The sequence below is a fragment of the Salmo trutta genome, chromosome 29, assembly GCF_901001165.1.
Source record: "Salmo trutta chromosome 29, fSalTru1.1, whole genome shotgun sequence".
Taxonomy (NCBI): Eukaryota; Metazoa; Chordata; class Actinopteri; order Salmoniformes; family Salmonidae; genus Salmo; species Salmo trutta.
The window spans coordinates 38,204,804-38,220,727 of NC_042985.1; the positions used below are offsets into that span (position 1 = coordinate 38,204,804).

At 45.2% G+C, this 15,924-nt stretch overlaps 2 protein-coding genes across 9 annotated transcripts in view; one reads left to right on the plus strand and one right to left on the minus strand.

The window, feature by feature from the left end:
• Positions 1–121: 121 nt before the first annotated feature.
• On the plus strand, positions 122–9,683 carry LOC115167575 (katanin p80 WD40 repeat-containing subunit B1). The gene is made up of 20 exons (XM_029722149.1): positions 122–387; positions 878–1,013; positions 1,132–1,262; positions 1,427–1,544; positions 1,691–1,791; positions 2,219–2,260; positions 2,613–2,696; positions 3,281–3,396; positions 3,542–3,613; positions 3,750–3,900; positions 4,511–4,695; positions 5,056–5,198; positions 5,347–5,394; positions 5,683–5,750; positions 5,877–6,122; positions 7,754–7,903; positions 8,141–8,217; positions 8,376–8,450; positions 8,536–8,652; positions 8,916–9,683. The coding sequence occupies exons 2-20, from the start codon at positions 974–976 to the stop codon at positions 9,049–9,051; spliced, it is 2,100 nt and encodes a 699-aa protein (XP_029578009.1). The 5' UTR covers positions 122–387; positions 878–973; the 3' UTR covers positions 9,052–9,683.
• A 1,200-nt stretch (positions 9,684–10,883) lies between these two features.
• The window catches only part of LOC115167572 (kinesin-like protein KIFC3), a 68,646-nt gene continuing 63,605 nt past the window's right edge, over positions 10,884–15,924 (minus strand). For 7 of the 8 annotated variants that reach the window (XM_029722145.1, XM_029722142.1, XM_029722141.1 and 4 more), the window contains 6 exons: positions 15,654–15,783; positions 15,334–15,563; positions 15,035–15,181; positions 13,466–13,592; positions 13,151–13,197; positions 10,884–12,546 (listed from right to left, as the gene is read on the minus strand). In XM_029722145.1, the coding sequence (XP_029578005.1) occupies positions 12,538–12,546; positions 13,151–13,197; positions 13,466–13,592; positions 15,035–15,181; positions 15,334–15,563; positions 15,654–15,783 (690 nt within the window). In that variant the 3' untranslated portion in view covers positions 10,884–12,537. The remainder of the gene's footprint in view (positions 12,547–13,150; positions 13,198–13,465; positions 13,593–15,034; positions 15,182–15,333; positions 15,564–15,653; positions 15,784–15,924) is intronic. The other variant, XM_029722143.1, reaches the window with a different exon arrangement.

Below are 15,924 nucleotides of genomic sequence, written 5' to 3' on the forward strand. Positions count from 1 at the left end.
GCTCGATAACGTTATGGGAAAAACTCTTCTCTTGCTGCTGAAAAAAATGGTTCTAGATTTCAGGCTTTGTGTGCGGGTCTTGGGTAGTCATTGGAATATACATTTTACCTTGTCATGGCAACCCTGAGTGTGTTCCTTGAACTTCAGACACCCGGAAGTGAATAAGTGATCTCATCGCAAAGCCCAGTTGCTAAACTGCAAGTGTGGATTGGTGTCGGCGTTCCATAGCAAACAGCCACACAAACATGACATCAACAAGGACTGAAGGAGCCAGACAAAAACCAGATTCGTAGTTGGCATCAACTAGCTAGGGATTCTGGTCTTAACCATTCTCTTTTCACCAAACATAGCTAGAGATATTCTACTGGCAATTAGCTTAAAATGCAGGTATGTTCTGTATTATATTTTGCCCTGCCCCAGGACGAGCAATCTAATTAGGTAGCTACTGCACGGTAGCTAGCTAATTGAGCCGTTAACGTTAGCGAGTTATGCTAATTTAGCTAACTGGTTAGTTAATAAAGTTCAACGTAACTGTTTAACCATCGAAAAAGCGTTTACTAGTTACGTTAACTAACAGTTATTAGAATTTGCATGACTTTGACATTTGCCCAAATTGCAGCCTGAAATAAATTGTTACTTTGTTTGTTTTGTTTAAGATAACAGTACATAGCCCGCTAGTTAACTAAGCCTGCTAACTAGCTAGCGAACCAGTTTGCTAACGCCAACAGCGTATATTCGACTATCTAGCTTGTAATAATCCTCCCTCAGCTTCAAGATAAGCTGACAGGGGGCATGAAGCGGAGAAGTTGTGCCACCATCAACAATTTGTCATACAAAGTATTTTCCCTTTGCCTCTTGTTCCTTCATTGGAGAGAAGCTAACGGTCTCATCATACAGTCAACACACCTGAACCAGCTAGCTCTGTGTGAATAATAACAACACTCCGTTGAGTGTTGGACGCTCAAGAATCACCATGGCTGTGGCCAACACCACCAAAACATCATGGAGATTGCGTGAGTCGAGTCTCCATTTCACTAACCCTTTCAAGACCCTAATTCAGGCCCACAATTGTATTCGTTTAATTGACCCAGAGATTAATCATGGTGTGTTGTACATCATTTTCTGTTCCAGAGGAGATTGTAGCCCACTCCAGTAATGTGGTGTGTCTGGCCCTGGGGAAGAACTCCGGTCGTCTGCTAGCCACTGGGGGAGAGGACTGCCGAGTCAACATTTGGGCAGTCAGCAAACCCAACTGCATCATGGTACAGACTAGTTAGACCATTAGGGAAGATGTGTGTGTGTGTGTGTGTGTGTGTGTGTACAGTTTGATCTCTGCTTATTTCTGGTGAATGCTGCCTGTCACTAAAACTCTTATTTCCACCTCTCTTTCCCTTTCTCTTTCCCTCTCTCCCTGTCTCTTTCTCAGAGTCTGACAGGCCATAATAACCCAGTGGAGTGTGTAAAGTTTAATAACTCTGAGGAGCAGGTGGTGGCTGGCTCACAGTCCGGATCACTGCGCGTATGGGACCTGGAGGCTGCGAAGAGTGAGACTGCATTTCTCCTATATTGTGTGTGTGTATGGAGAGGTTAGGCGTGTGAGATGTGGATATGTTTATACTAGAGTCAACTAGACCTAGGCTACCAGTTGTTCTGAGAATGCCATAACAATATTTATGTTATTTTATCCCAGTCCTAAGAACTCTAATGGGACACAAGGCCAATATCTGCAGCTTGGACTTCCACCCGTTTGGGGAATACCTGGCATCTGGTTCCATGGACACCAACATCAAGGTGTGTATGTGTGCTGCATTAGTGAGTGTTGTTAAGAGCTCTACTATGTAGAGTACCAGTCAAAAGTTTGGACACACCTGCTCATTACATGGTTTTTCTTTCTTTTTACTGTTTTCTACATTGAAGAATAATAGTGAAGACATCAAAACTATGAAATAACACACATGGAATCATGTAGTAACCAAAAAAGTGTTAAACAAATATATTTTATACTAAATATATTTTATATTTGAAATTCTTCAAAGTAGCCACCCTTGCCTTGATGACAGCTTTGCACACACAGTATTAGTGCTGATTCAGATCCTACAATGTAGAAAATAGTGAAATAAAGAAAAATCCTTGAATGAGTAGTGTCCAAACTTTTGACTGGTACTGTATGTGGATTGTTATGTGATATCTGTGCTTAAACAGAGTTTTTCTCTTTCAGCTGTGGGATGTACGGAGAAAGGGCTGTGTGTTCAGGTACAAGGTAAGACTTGCACTCGTGTGTAATTCATACCCAACTGAAGAGCACCAAGGTTAATTATCGACTAAAGCTTTTTTGTGGTTAGGTAGCCCCCCCCCTCTCACTCTCTGTGAGCGGCCTGCTGGCTGGTCAGTGGCTGATTGTTTTGTTAGCCGTGGGAGTGGGTCTGCTAATCAGCACTAATACTGTGTGTCTATGTCTGGCAGCAGGACTAAGCCAGGGATTACAGTGAGACGGTGAACACTGTCTTGTCTACCCTGGCCTGGGGGGGAGGGGCTGGGGACTGACCCAGCCCCTTCACTATTATTATGTGTGCTTATCAATTTCATATGGCATAATGTGTGTGTTTGTGCAGGGTCACACTCAGGCAGTGAGGTGCCTGGCCTTCAGTCCAGATGGGAAATGGTTGGCCTCTGCTAGTGATGACAGCACCATCAAGGCATGAACCCACCTACACATTGTCAGAAGCTTACTTTCACATGTTTCTCATCTCGCATGACTGTAGTCAGTTTGTAAACCAGGGCTCTCCAACCCAGTTCCTGGAGAGCTACCGTTCTGTAGGTTTTTTGCTCAGCTGAGTCAGGTTAGTTACAACTGGGTCTTGAGTGAAAACCTACAGGACGGTAGCTCTCTAGGAACAGGGTTGTAGAACCCATTGTATACTCTCAACCGTATGTTCAGAGGATTAATGAGTTAGCCAGCTAACTTGCCTAAGTATTTTGAAATAACTTTTTGGAAAAATAAGCTTGAAATGGGCATGGCCTAATTGACTCAAGAATCAAACACAAATCTAAGTTTAACTTTCTTAATGAACCAGAAAATCAATAGTTACTTCGGGTTGTTTATCAAAGTTAGCTGGCTAACTCATTAATCCTGTTTTGTAGTTATACCCCTCTGCATATAAGTTCTCCTTCTATAGGCACAGATCTGATATCAGCATACCGGATTCTTAAGGGCAACATCATAATATTCCTAGCTGTGCCAGTCAGGAACTCATATTGCCCTTTGACCTGTGTGTCCTAGCTGTGGGACCTGACTGCAGGGAAGATGATCACAGAGTTTACAGCACACACCGGAGCCATCAACATCATCCAGTTCCACCCCAACGAGTATCTGCTAGCGTCAGGCAGCTCTGACAGGTATGGTATCCACACACACACACACACACACTCTGGGGGTGAAATATGGTAAATCAATTCGTATGAGGTAACTGAACATTTGCTTACGATGGCTTCAACTCCATTACTAAAGCGGAATGCCTTAGTGTATGTCTATTCCCTACAGGACCATCAAACTGTGGGATCTGGAAAAGTTCAAGATGATTGGATCTTCAGAGGGAGAGATGGGACCAGTCAGGTGAGGGCTACCTTCACTATTAACAAGTGTGGTTGGCGGGACATCACGATATTAGAAGTTCAGATACAACTAACACACTATACTGTATATAAACTATCCCTACATCCTTTTTCCTCTCCCCCATTTCTCTCTCCAGGTGTCTGGCCTTTAACCTGGATGGCTGCTGTCTGTATAGTGGAGCTGTGGACTCCCTGCGTGTGTATGGCTGGGAGCCCGACCGCTGCTTTGATGTGGTGTCAGTGGGCTGGGGCAAGGTGGCAGACCTGGCTATCTGCAACCACCAGCTGGTGTGTGAGCGTGACATTTACTTTCAAATGTTTTACATTTGAGTAATTTAGCGGACACTTATCCAGAACGACTTAGTCAATGCATTCATCTTAAGATAGCTAGGTGAGACAACCACATTTCAGTCATTTGTAAGTACATTTTTCCTCCGCAAAGTCGGTGCTAGTAGGAAAAGACAAGTGCGAGAGTTGGTGTTTATTTATTTTTAAAAAATTGGGGGGGTTGCTCTTTTAATGTTACTACTGTGTTACTGCAACCGTGCGTGTGTGTGAGCCATAGGGATTACATTTACATTTTAGTCATTTAGCAGACGCTCTTATCCAGAGCGACCTACAGTAGTGAATGCATACATTTCATACATTTTATTTTTTTTCTCCGTACTGGTCCACCGTGGGAATCGAACCCACAACCCTGGCGTTGCAAACACCATGCTCTACCAACTGAGCCACACGGGATCTTATTAAATGACTATTAGGGATTCTTTATGTGAATCTGTGGCGTCAGCATGACAATTTTACATTTATTACTGTCACTGGAACTGTTGCTGTTAGTTTTACCCAACCCCTCGTTTTTTTTTCTTCTCTACTGTCCCCCCCCATCTCTCTCTCAAAGATTGGCGTGTCACACAAACTGACTAATGTTTCGTCCTACGTGGTGGATTTGACGCGGGTGAAGAAGTCTGGCTCTGTGATCCAAGGCGTAATCCAGGACGACCAGCCGCTCACGGAGCCCTCCCCGAAAGGATCCACGCTGCGACGCAACTACGACAGACCCCTGACCACCTGCAGCACACAGAGGTACTTCCCACTTCCAAACGCCGCTATTCTACTTTCTATGGAGCGAACCCTAACGTGAGATGGGCACACTTAACTCAGATTTAGCGTTTGTGCCCTATATGCTACGGAATCTGTTTTCAACAAAATCACCTATGAGTTGAGTTAAAATCGTAGCGGTTCAAATCATGTGGTCGTCTGTAGCTTAGTTGGTAGAGCATGGTGCTTGCAATGCCAGGTGGCTTCCATTCCCAGGGACCACCCATATATAAAATGTATGCACGTTGCTAAATGGCATATGTTATAGCAAATACTGCATCAAAACAGCATCCGTTAGTTTCCGTTGTATCAATAAGCAGACTAATTGAGGGTGTGCTCTTCCAGGGTAAAGCAGAGTTCTGAGTCAGACCGCCGCAGTCCCGAGGGGGAGAGGAGGAGCCCCAGTAGCGAGGACGAGAAGGAGTCCTCCGCCGAGATCCGTAACCCTGAGGACTACAAAGAGATCTTCCAGCCAAAGAGCGCCATCTGTAGGCTCATATTACATCTTACGTTTCATTGCTATCTAGTCAGTGTTCACACTAACAGCAGAATGCATGTATTACTACATTAACCTCTAGCAGTGTCTTAATCATTCTTGAATTTCATACTAAAAGTCTCCTTGTTTCCCCCTTCCAGCTCGCACCCCCCCAAAGAGTGAGCCCTTCCCTGCCCCCTTGGAAGATGGTGAGTCCCTTCTACCAAGTATGAGCAGTATTACATTTGTGTTTGTGGTAAAACTATCACATTGATCTGTTGTGTATAAGATGTGTTGCTGTCCTTTGTTTGTTGTATTTTAATATTTATGTATTGTATAGAAGTACAGAATGGGAGATGGATAAAGAAATGAAGGGCGCAGTCGGTCGAGCTGGGGCTCGAAACCCCGTCGTCAAGGTGCGTGTGGGGTCTGCTTCACCAGACTCCGGCACTCATATTCAATTCTCTCTCTCCCTCTTTTTTCTCTCTTTTTCTCAGAGAGTTTTGTGGTGAGGGCTAACCAAGGGTTGGTGGAGCTCATGACTCCTATGACTGACAGACAGCAGGTTTGTACTCTACACCTGTACTGTATAGCTGTGCTTGTGTGTATGTGGGATTGCCTCTGTCAGTGTGAGTTTCTCTATGTAAATAAGTTAGAGTTGTTTCTAGTGTGTGTGTGTGTGTCACTGCAGCCCGGCCTGTTGAACCTTCCCGTGGCATCGTCCACTCCGGTCCTGAGGGTGGAGCCTACCGTGGTCGCCACGGCGCCCCGTCCCATCCCTGTGGTAACCGCACGACCTCCGACCTCTAACCACCCCCCCGCACCCCACCCAGCCCCCCCACCGGTCGTTGCTATGGCGAAGGCCAAACCCCAGCCCAGCGTTATCCTCTCCACCAGGAATGAACCAATAGGACTCAACGTGGGAGATTTCCTACCTGTGAGTGTGTATATACATGCATCACACACACACAATCATGTTTGTTTCATTTACCATGGAGAAATTTCACTCAGACACATCACAATTTGTATGGTTAAATTCTAATGTATTTATGAATAATTCAAAAAATCACATCACTTCTTATCTTAGTTCTAATAGTACTAAATCATTTATTATTTCAACAGTCCATTCACAGTAGAGGCCCTCATTCTTCGCTCACCCAAGTCTTTCTCCTCTGATCAGAGAGTCAGCAGGAGCAGTCTGCCTTGGGTCTTTCTCACTCCCACACTGTAAAAGTAAACCCTGCGCTCCACCTCTATGTGCCAGTTGGCCAGGCAGAGTTGCTCCAGCTCATGCAGATGCTGGCTGTGCTAGCGGATAATCGCTGTGTTTCTGAGCTCGTACCTCCAGTACTGCTCGCGTTCCCAGGAATTCTGGTTTGCCACCTGCACAGTGCTCCTCACACTGTACTTACTGTGTGAGGAGTGTACCCAGGAAGATAGTGATGCTCCTGTGTCATCCATGGTATAGACTGGTCAAATTGCTGGTGCCAGAAGCTGATTTGAGAAAAATCTATCAGTCTTACATAGCAGATGCTGGTCACACGTGTAGTCTTTTGAATGTATTTATTTAACTAGACAAGTCAATTAATAAGAAATTCTTGGTTGCCACCAAAACTGAGTTGGTGCCTAACAACCAAAGATTGCTATACATTCAAATGTGATATAACATTCAAATGTATTCTTATGGTTTAGATTTGCCATGGAACTGTTTCAAATCAGCACATTTGAGGTCATGAAATTAAAATATTGTTTGCCATCTAGAATTGTCATGTCAATGGAATTTAGTATATGTTGTTTTTATTACTCGTATAGCCTTCAATACAAACTGAAATCCATAAGCATACAATGTATTCATACAAGTAGCCAGAATAATTACTGAAGCAAAGTCAGGAAGTCGGCATGGGAGGCTGATGCAGCTACTTTTGGTAGCATCGAGTGGTGGGAGGCAGAATCACGGTCACAGGGATGGAGCAGCATGACGGTCACGGCCAGCGGGGAATAGTGGGTCAGGAGACGGGTCCGGAATGATTCAGGAGAGCACCGCCCTCACAGCTATGCCATAGCTTAGCCACTTGACTTTGTAGGTGGAAAGACCGCTAGCTAGCTACTCGTTCACTGCCAACAAGTAGCACCCACTTGGATGATGCCCCGGTAGCTGCTGCCGGCGCCAGTAGCTCAGTGGAATAGTACAGTTCTATTATTAACCTCTGACATCTCCACTGTCTTTAACTTCAGACTTCTTCTCTACCACAAGCCCCATAAGATAAACTGGGTATAGAATGAAATGGAACACAAATAGTAATTTAATGCACATGTTACTGATCAACATGTAAAATCAGCTCAACATTAAACCTACCATAGTGGTACAGTTTTAAATTCACTCAGAAATGCTCCAATCACCTAGTTGTGTACGCATAAAAAAAAAAATACAAAAACCAAGATGGTCAGCTTTTTAAAAACATGCGCATTGAAATGGAATTGACCCCTAAATGTATGTAGGTTTAGGGTGTGATCGAACAGGTGTGTGCATTTACCAGGTTCTATACGTTTGGGTATCTCTGTTCCTAGCCTGCTCGTAACAACCGGCCCAGTGTGCTGGGTGATGACGAGGCTCTGGCCCAGATCCGAAAGGGCCACGACACCATGTGTGTGATGCTCACCAGCCGACACAAGAACCTGGACACCATCAGAGCTGTGTGGGGCAGCGGGGATGTTAAGGTATGGCACTTAACAGACAACGCAACATTAAAATTGCTCAACACCCGATGCTCAAGGTTCATGCAACATTAACATCGCTTGAAATAAATAATGACTTGACTTTCAATGTTAAACTCGGACAACGTCCTTGACAGACGATGAGTTTTTGATTGATTAGCTGTTTGTGGCATGAAGTATGGAGAAACGTTACTGGCTGCCTCTAGGTGTTTTTTTTAGTGGTTGCTGCTCTGTCTTCAGACCTCCTTGGACTCGGCCGTCTCGATGAAGGATCTCTCTATCGTCGTGGACATCCTCAACATCGTTAACCTCAAACCGTGAGTGGATGTTGAACCGGGTGTGCACGACAAACGACTACAGATCTTTATTTAGCTAAGGAGGCGCCACACATACTCTCGCTGTCACTCTTGGTGTTGGTGTGAGCACCATGACTGTCCTCTCTCAAGTGACATTGACCTGTCCCCCCCCCCCCCAGGTCGCTATGGAAACTGGACCTGTGTACCTCCATCCTGCCCCAGATTGAAGAGCTGCTGCAAAGCAAGTATGAGAGGTGAGACAGCAGAGACGAAAGCGATAACAAATCCGTGTGTGTGTGTAAATGTGTATTAACCCGTCGTCTCTCCCCGTGTGGTCAGTTACGTGCAGACGGGTTGCACCTCTCTGAAGCTGATCCTGAAGCGTTTCTGGCCTCTCATCTCAGACACGCTGACAGCGCCCCCCTCTGTTGGGGTGGATATAACACGGGAGGAACGGTGAGTTTCAACCACATTTTAGAAATCCTAAACCGGCTTGAACTTTTAAACCATCTATCTGAACGTGTGCGTTTAATGCAACGGTCAATAATCCTGGTCCTGGAGAGTTACACTACGCAGCCCATCACTAAAGAACCATTGCTCTAGTCCCATATTGCTTGCAGAAAGACTCCGATACATTTGGATAGAGTTCATACTGCCACAGTGAGGCAGGCCATTTCCATTGCAGACTGTGTGTTAATGGTTTTTGTGTTTGAGCCCAGCCACCAGAAGTGCAAGGCATGCTACAAGCAGCTGAAGAACCTCAGCAACGTGGTGAAGAACAAGGCCGACCAGGTGGGTCGCCACGGCAGCGCCTTCAAAGAGCTGCAGCTGCTCATGGCCCCACTGGACTACTGACAGTCGACTGTGCAACTGGAGATGCACAGACCCGAAATGGCTGAGCACTGTGCTGTGAGGACTCAAGTCTGACTGACTGCATTCTCTCAACCATCTGAGTGGTAAATCAGGGGACAATCACGGATTCACACTGCGTGTGGATGGACTGAAGGAATGGACGCAGAAACCGGGTGGGATATGAGTCCTGTGCCCATTGCATCCAGAAGGAGTCCATGTTAGAGCTCACTGAGTACGTGTGTTTTCAGGGCGCAGCTCTATTTAAACACTGGGCACTGATGATTCCTTAATCTGTATGTATTTGTCTGTGTAAGAGTAATTATGTTCTCTGTAACCTTGACATGAGAGCACACACTTTAATTCCACACACACACAAACCTTACTAGGGCCGGGTTTCAATCCGATTGTGGCTTTTAAAGGTAATGTTCACGAGGAGATTCTGTTCAGTAGAAGCTGCATATTTCAACCTGCGATCGGATTGAAACCCGGCCTAATTTACTCTGATTTCTATTTAAATATTCTCTCAATCTTTTTCTACATTCTGTACCTGAGATGTCAACCCTAGATGCACTCTTTGAAAGTCGTTAACACTAAAAGAACATGTTTTTCAAATAAAGTATTGTTTAAAAAGGAAAGTCTAGTTTTAGGCATGTTTCTGGAATTGATCAGCAACAAGACTTGTTAAGATGTCTGTAATTCCACTCCAACAGACAGTGGTAGTGTTTGAAAGGCGCGACAGATGTCTAAAATTACAAGAACAAGGCAGACTAGTCCATCCACCACTCCATAGGGCAATGTTTGTTTCTTATAGAATGTTGCAACTTTATCGGTCCCATTATGGCATCTGTGAGCACGTGGGCAGCGCCATTAAGGCCATCTCCATTTTTTTTCTTTTCGGGAAGAGGCAATATCAGGTGGGACCAATTTTGACTGAACAATGGTGTCCAGTCAAAATTGGCTATATCACAGTAATTCATAAAACCAAAAAGCAATTTTTTTGTTTAAGGTTAGCGTTAAGAGAAATTGTAGGAATAGGCAGGTTTTTATTATTGCCAGGATGTCACGTGTCCTACTTGTACACCTGTAACAATCTCAGTATGAAACAACTATTTGATCAAATAAGCCATTACATCTTTTTGTTAACCAAATTGGGTTCCATATGAGAAGAAACCGCTACCTGCAATCTCTGTCCAGCTTTCAACTTAGTCTTGAAAGTTGTAATAGTAGAATGCGCAATTTCAAAATTGGGTAGTGCATCACTTCTTTTCATGTTAGTCATTGCAGACATTTATCCAGAGCATCGACAGATTTTTTCACCTAGTCAGCTCAGGAACTCGAATCAGTGACTGGCCCAATGCTCTTAACCGCTGGGCTACCTGCCACATACTTTGGAGCTATTTATCTTATCAGAAATGTCAGCTAAAGTTATTTTATTTAAGTTAAGCCCATTGTTGTAATTTTGTCACTCAAACTGTATAGAATTGCAAGACACACTTTAAAACCAACATTTACTTTGCACCCCATGACTATGTAGAAATGCAGGAAAGAAGCTTTAAACCTGCAAAATTCTCAAAAGCAACAAGAGGGGTGTGAAGTGCTTGTGGCCATAGAAATAGACATGGTGACTGCTTGGGAAAAGTTTGGGTACACCTGTTCTATGCAACCATCCTGAACCAGTTGGTCAAAGAGCATTGTCTCCGAGTCGGTGTTATAAAACCTACCGTTTAGTAAACGGTGATGAAATATATGCTGCTTTAGTGGTTATATATTTCAACAAACATCTGCTAAAGTCCTGTGGTCTCAGAGCTCTATAGAGACAGCATAAGACTGTAGAGTTCCATTTGGTATTGAGTGTTTATTAAAAAGGGTGTACAAAAACAAGACTGTAGAAACCTACGGCAGCAACAAAGACAAAAAGCAAGCAGATACCCATCAACAACCGACATGATGCAGCGTGTCCTCAATGTTCCTTGGACATCCTGGTAGTGAAGGGAACATTGGTTTAACGTTGAAGAAACACGACCGATCAGCTGATCAAATGTACTAAGCATTCCTATTTACACTGGATGCATTTTCAAACAGTTCACAAGCTGAATCACTCCCGCAGGGGCAGCAATGTCTGTAGCTACATATGTGTCTGTTCTGTGAGGCGATCTGTTGTCATTGGCTGCTTGTGGTCAGCCATAGGGAGTAGGATAAAGCTGTCCTGGATGCGGATCTAGGGTCAGTTTTGTGTTGTGTCCCTATTGGATAACCTGATCCTAGAAATGTGCCTCTGGGCAACTCCAACCGGCAGCATCCAATAACAGGAATGGCATTTCCTGTCTGTCAGGGAGTTTGAGTCGGTCTAGCTTTATTCGCAAGAAACACGACAACATGAACGTTTCCATGCAGTACTGAGGCAGCTCTGTATTGCCCTGGAGAAATCTAAAACACAAACGGCTACACAGGAAGATAACCGATCTCTGCACTCACGTCTCTATCGCTTGCGTCTTATTGGGCAAAATAAGCCCAGCTCCATATCTGTGGAGTACCCTGATTGGATGAGGGGGAGAAGAGACCAGGATGGAACCCTCGTTAAAAACAAAAAACAAAAGGAGACTTAAGGGATTAAAAACATCTCAAACACACATATATACTGTATATGCATATTAGCATAATCCGTAACTGGAGCATTGTTAGAAAACACATCAAGAAGGTAACAGCCTTGTTTAAAGTGCATTTTTACCCAGAAATACTGTGATTAGAAGGACTATACTGTTAGTGGATGATGGGACTGGTTAGCACTAGGGGTGTGGCATTATGGTGAGGGGTGGCCAATGGGAGAATAGATCACAGGCTCAGTTGAAGGGTCAAAGGGGAAGGAGTGAAAGGTGGGGTGGAGTTGTTCTGGGCTGTGAGGAGTAAAGGGTTTCTTTATGAGAGTTGTTTTTAGGACACGGGCCTGTGTTACTCTCAGGTGCTCCTCCCATTTGGCCCCTAGTCAGGTGTGGAAGTCTGGTGTGTTCCTTCAGGGGTATAGACGAGGGCACGTAGTTACGATATGGGGGGCTGTACAACAGTCCTGGCTAAAATGAACACCTATCGATTCCTTTCAGCTATCAGTGGTAATGAAGAAAAGGAGAACTGGAGGCCATTTTAGAGCATTGGGACCGAGTCTCGCTATGCAGCATGAGGCGGCCTTCCGCGAGGGTCAAAGTTCATATCCCCCTCTTCATCCCTCTGCTGTTCAAATAGCTCAAATTAAAATGTCACCGTTCGATCGGTCAGATCTGATAATTTGCCTACTCCAGTTGCTCTCACCCATTGGCTGAGTGAGATCAGCAGAAGGAGACAGGGCTGATAGTGGATAGGTTGATCCCAAAGCAGAGAGTTTCTATTGGTGGGTCAAGGTGCTGGTTAACACCCTCCTGTTCAGATAGCCCAATGGCTGACTGCATCAGGGTCTGGTTTCATTCTGAATCCATTGGAGCCTTCAGACAAACAGTTTCAATCGTCCTGTAGGGGGAGAGTAATAGGTTTAGGAAACTGTGAATAGTGGGGAGTGGTGTCCCTGTGTTAATAAGACACCTTCACCCACACACACATGGATCTCACTACAACCCAGCCAGAGAGCAGCACAGATGGAGGAAAGGAAGAGGTGATGTATCCACAGATTCCACAGATTCCACACACACACACACACACACACACACACACACACACACACACACACACACCCCAAATCCATATAGACAAGACACACAAACACCCTCACATCATACAATATACATATCACATTGATAAGAATTACATTCAGACAGACCGTCAGTCACAGACAAAATCACAGACAGCCAGAAGTCAGACAGTCTCAAACATGTACGGACACCTTCACCCACACACACACACATGGATCTGCAGATAGAGAAACAAAGCTTGCAGTCTCTCACATAGACAGAGGGACAAGAGTCAAGACCCACACAAACAGTTTCCTGGGGTTAGAGGCGTGGTGTGTTAGATAGGTGGGCATTGACCAGGTGACATGGGTGGGCACTGGGCACCATGCCATGCTGAGCATTTACTTTCCATGCCAAGCGACCAATCAGCATAAACCCCTACCTACCTGCCCACCGTCCCCCACCAATGGGCTGGCTCTGCCTAACAGCCTGTCTGCAAACCAACCAATCAGACCAGAGGATCAGGACACAGGAGTGAATGGATTCACACTGACCATTCACACCTCACTTGAGTTCACTTTGTTTGTGTATATTTTGTATCATCCCAATAATGGTGGCATGTGTGTGTGTGTATGGGGTGTGCGTGTGTACATGTTAGTGTTGTTGTATATTGATGGGTCCCAGGGTTCTTGGTGACAGTGTACCTGTTGAGACCTGGGACTAAGGGGTGTGTTTGTATGTGCGTGTGTATACACATTTACCTGTAGAGAGCTGGGACTGAGACCTCCGTCGTGTGGTGGGGGTTTTGGAGGAAGCAGAGAGGGTGGAGCCGGCACTGCTGGCTCGAGAGATGGGGAGGGGCACGGGAGTCACCGGGGGAGAGTCCAGCTGCAGAAAGGTCAAAGTTCAATTATAGAAATACCAACGTTCAAGATCCTCATTCAACCCCATTCCGCTAAGGATCCGGTCTAACTGGATTACGATTGTTTCTCATCAGACTGAAACTTAAGTCGATCTTAGATCGATTGTCTGGGGCCAAGTTAACCTCCCATTTCATGTAAGAAAGTCATGACTATCATGCTTTTAGGGAAAGAGGATCATTTACATGTGCGCTTGACCAGTTCCAGTCCCCTTTCTAATTTGTATGTAGAAAGACTGAAGCTCAGTTCTGGTGACATTTTAATAAAAATAAAATGATGTTGACACCTGACATTACCATGTTCTGACCACTAGATGGTGTCAGAACCATCTGAGATGGTGGGTGTCATGGCTTGTTGAAAGTAAATGGAAGGACCCTGCTGCAAGCTTGCGAGTTCCACTTTGTGTACAGGTGTAAACACTTCTCGAACCCAGCCTGGATGCATCTATTATGCATTTGAGTGCAGGCTCTGTCTGGCATTAACTCGGGGAGTTTTCATCTGATGAAAGCAGTGTGTTTGAATGGTCACCTGTTGAAATGATCTCCTAAATTAACAAAGTGCATAACTAATCATAACTAAGTGGTCATCAGGAATGGTCCATAAGAGAGACCGTTTTCAGCACCTTTCCTGAATGTGTAAAATCTCTGCACCATTTAGTGGTCAGAACCTGGTGATATGAAGATGAAGAATTGGACATAAACCTAAAAACTTCAATTACTAATTCCTCTGAACAGGGGGAGAACAAAAAAATTTTGAGCACCAAATTCACTGAGAATACATTATAGGATTAATAAACAATACATGAGCCACAGCTCAATGCTACTTGTCAAACAGAGAATTGATACCGTATACTCATTGTTGGGTTAGGATTGGGCGTGGGTGCCTTTTGGCCATTTCTTTGGATTCCTCATACTCATTGTTAGAAAAAAAGTTTGGTCTAAATTGGATGTTAGCTACTATATTTAATGAATATTGTATGAATCCTAAAAATGTATATGGCCAATTTGGGTGCAATCAACTACCTTAATTTTTCAGATTTCAAATTATATTTCAACAAAATAATGTTGCAGAAATGCTACTCTTATCGGTTTCTAACAGAAACAATTTCAGAACAATCTGAGACGGTGGATGTCATGACTTGCTGAAATAAAATCAAACGACCCAGAGGCTTTTTGGAGATAACCTTTTCAAACATCCTGAGCCTACTAGATCTTCTTTGCTAGACAGTGGGTTTCCCGACCTGGATCATTAAGGGCAGAGGGACAGAATGAAACCTGATGCCCCAGATTTGGCTCAGTGATCTGGGGAAGGTTTGACGTAAGGCCTGGGCTGACCTAGCACACGTGTGTGAGATTTCATGTGTGAGTGCGTCCCTCACTCTCTCCAGGGTGCGTGTGTGTTGTAGGTTACCTCCGCGCTGTCGTGGGTGGGCGAGGAGGAGGTGGAGGAGTTCTCCCACTGTCTCCTGGTGGCGTTGCCCAGCTCAATGGTCCGTACCCGCTGGGCAAACTTCAGAGAGCACACCGACTCACTCATGTTACTGACCAGGGGAGACACCTAGAGAAAATACCTTCTGATATTAGCCTGAAGTCTAGCATTGACGGCTTTGATCATTTTATCATAGGCTAATATACAATTTAATTTGAAACCCCATACCCCCCCACCCCTCTCTCCCTCCCCAATCCCCCCTCTACCCCTCCCTCTCTCACCTGCACCATCATCAGGGTCTTGCTGTCCCCGCTCAGTGAGTCAGACAGCAAGTAGGTGAGCCGGGAATTCCTGAAGGGCACGTGGGAGTGTCGGCTCCGTAGCGCATTGATGACGTCACCCAGGGCCGACAGGGACTTGTTGATGCACTGGGCCTCTCGCAGGCGGCTGCCCTCTGCCCCAGATTTAGCAATCCGCTCTGAGCCAGCCAGGTCAACCAGGTTCAGCTTACCTAGTAGAGGGTGTACAGAGATATCATCCTGAATGACTGTGTGTCTGTGTACCTTGTGTGCGATGTCCGGTACAGGAAGTGTGTGTGTACCTTGCGTGCGGTGCCCGGTGGAGGAGTTGACGCCTGCTACGGTGATGATGAGGAGGGCGTGAGAGCGGGAGCTGTGTTCGTTCAGATTGGTGCAGGCTGTGGCCCTGTTCATGTGACCCAGCTCAAACACCTACACAGAGGGCACAGGCCAGGGGTTAGAGGTCAAGGGTCATATGAAGTGAATAACTGCTCCTTCATCCGCACAGGCACATGGCAGAACACACACAGGACCAGATTTCAATCATTAACACACAAACTAATCTGTAGACCA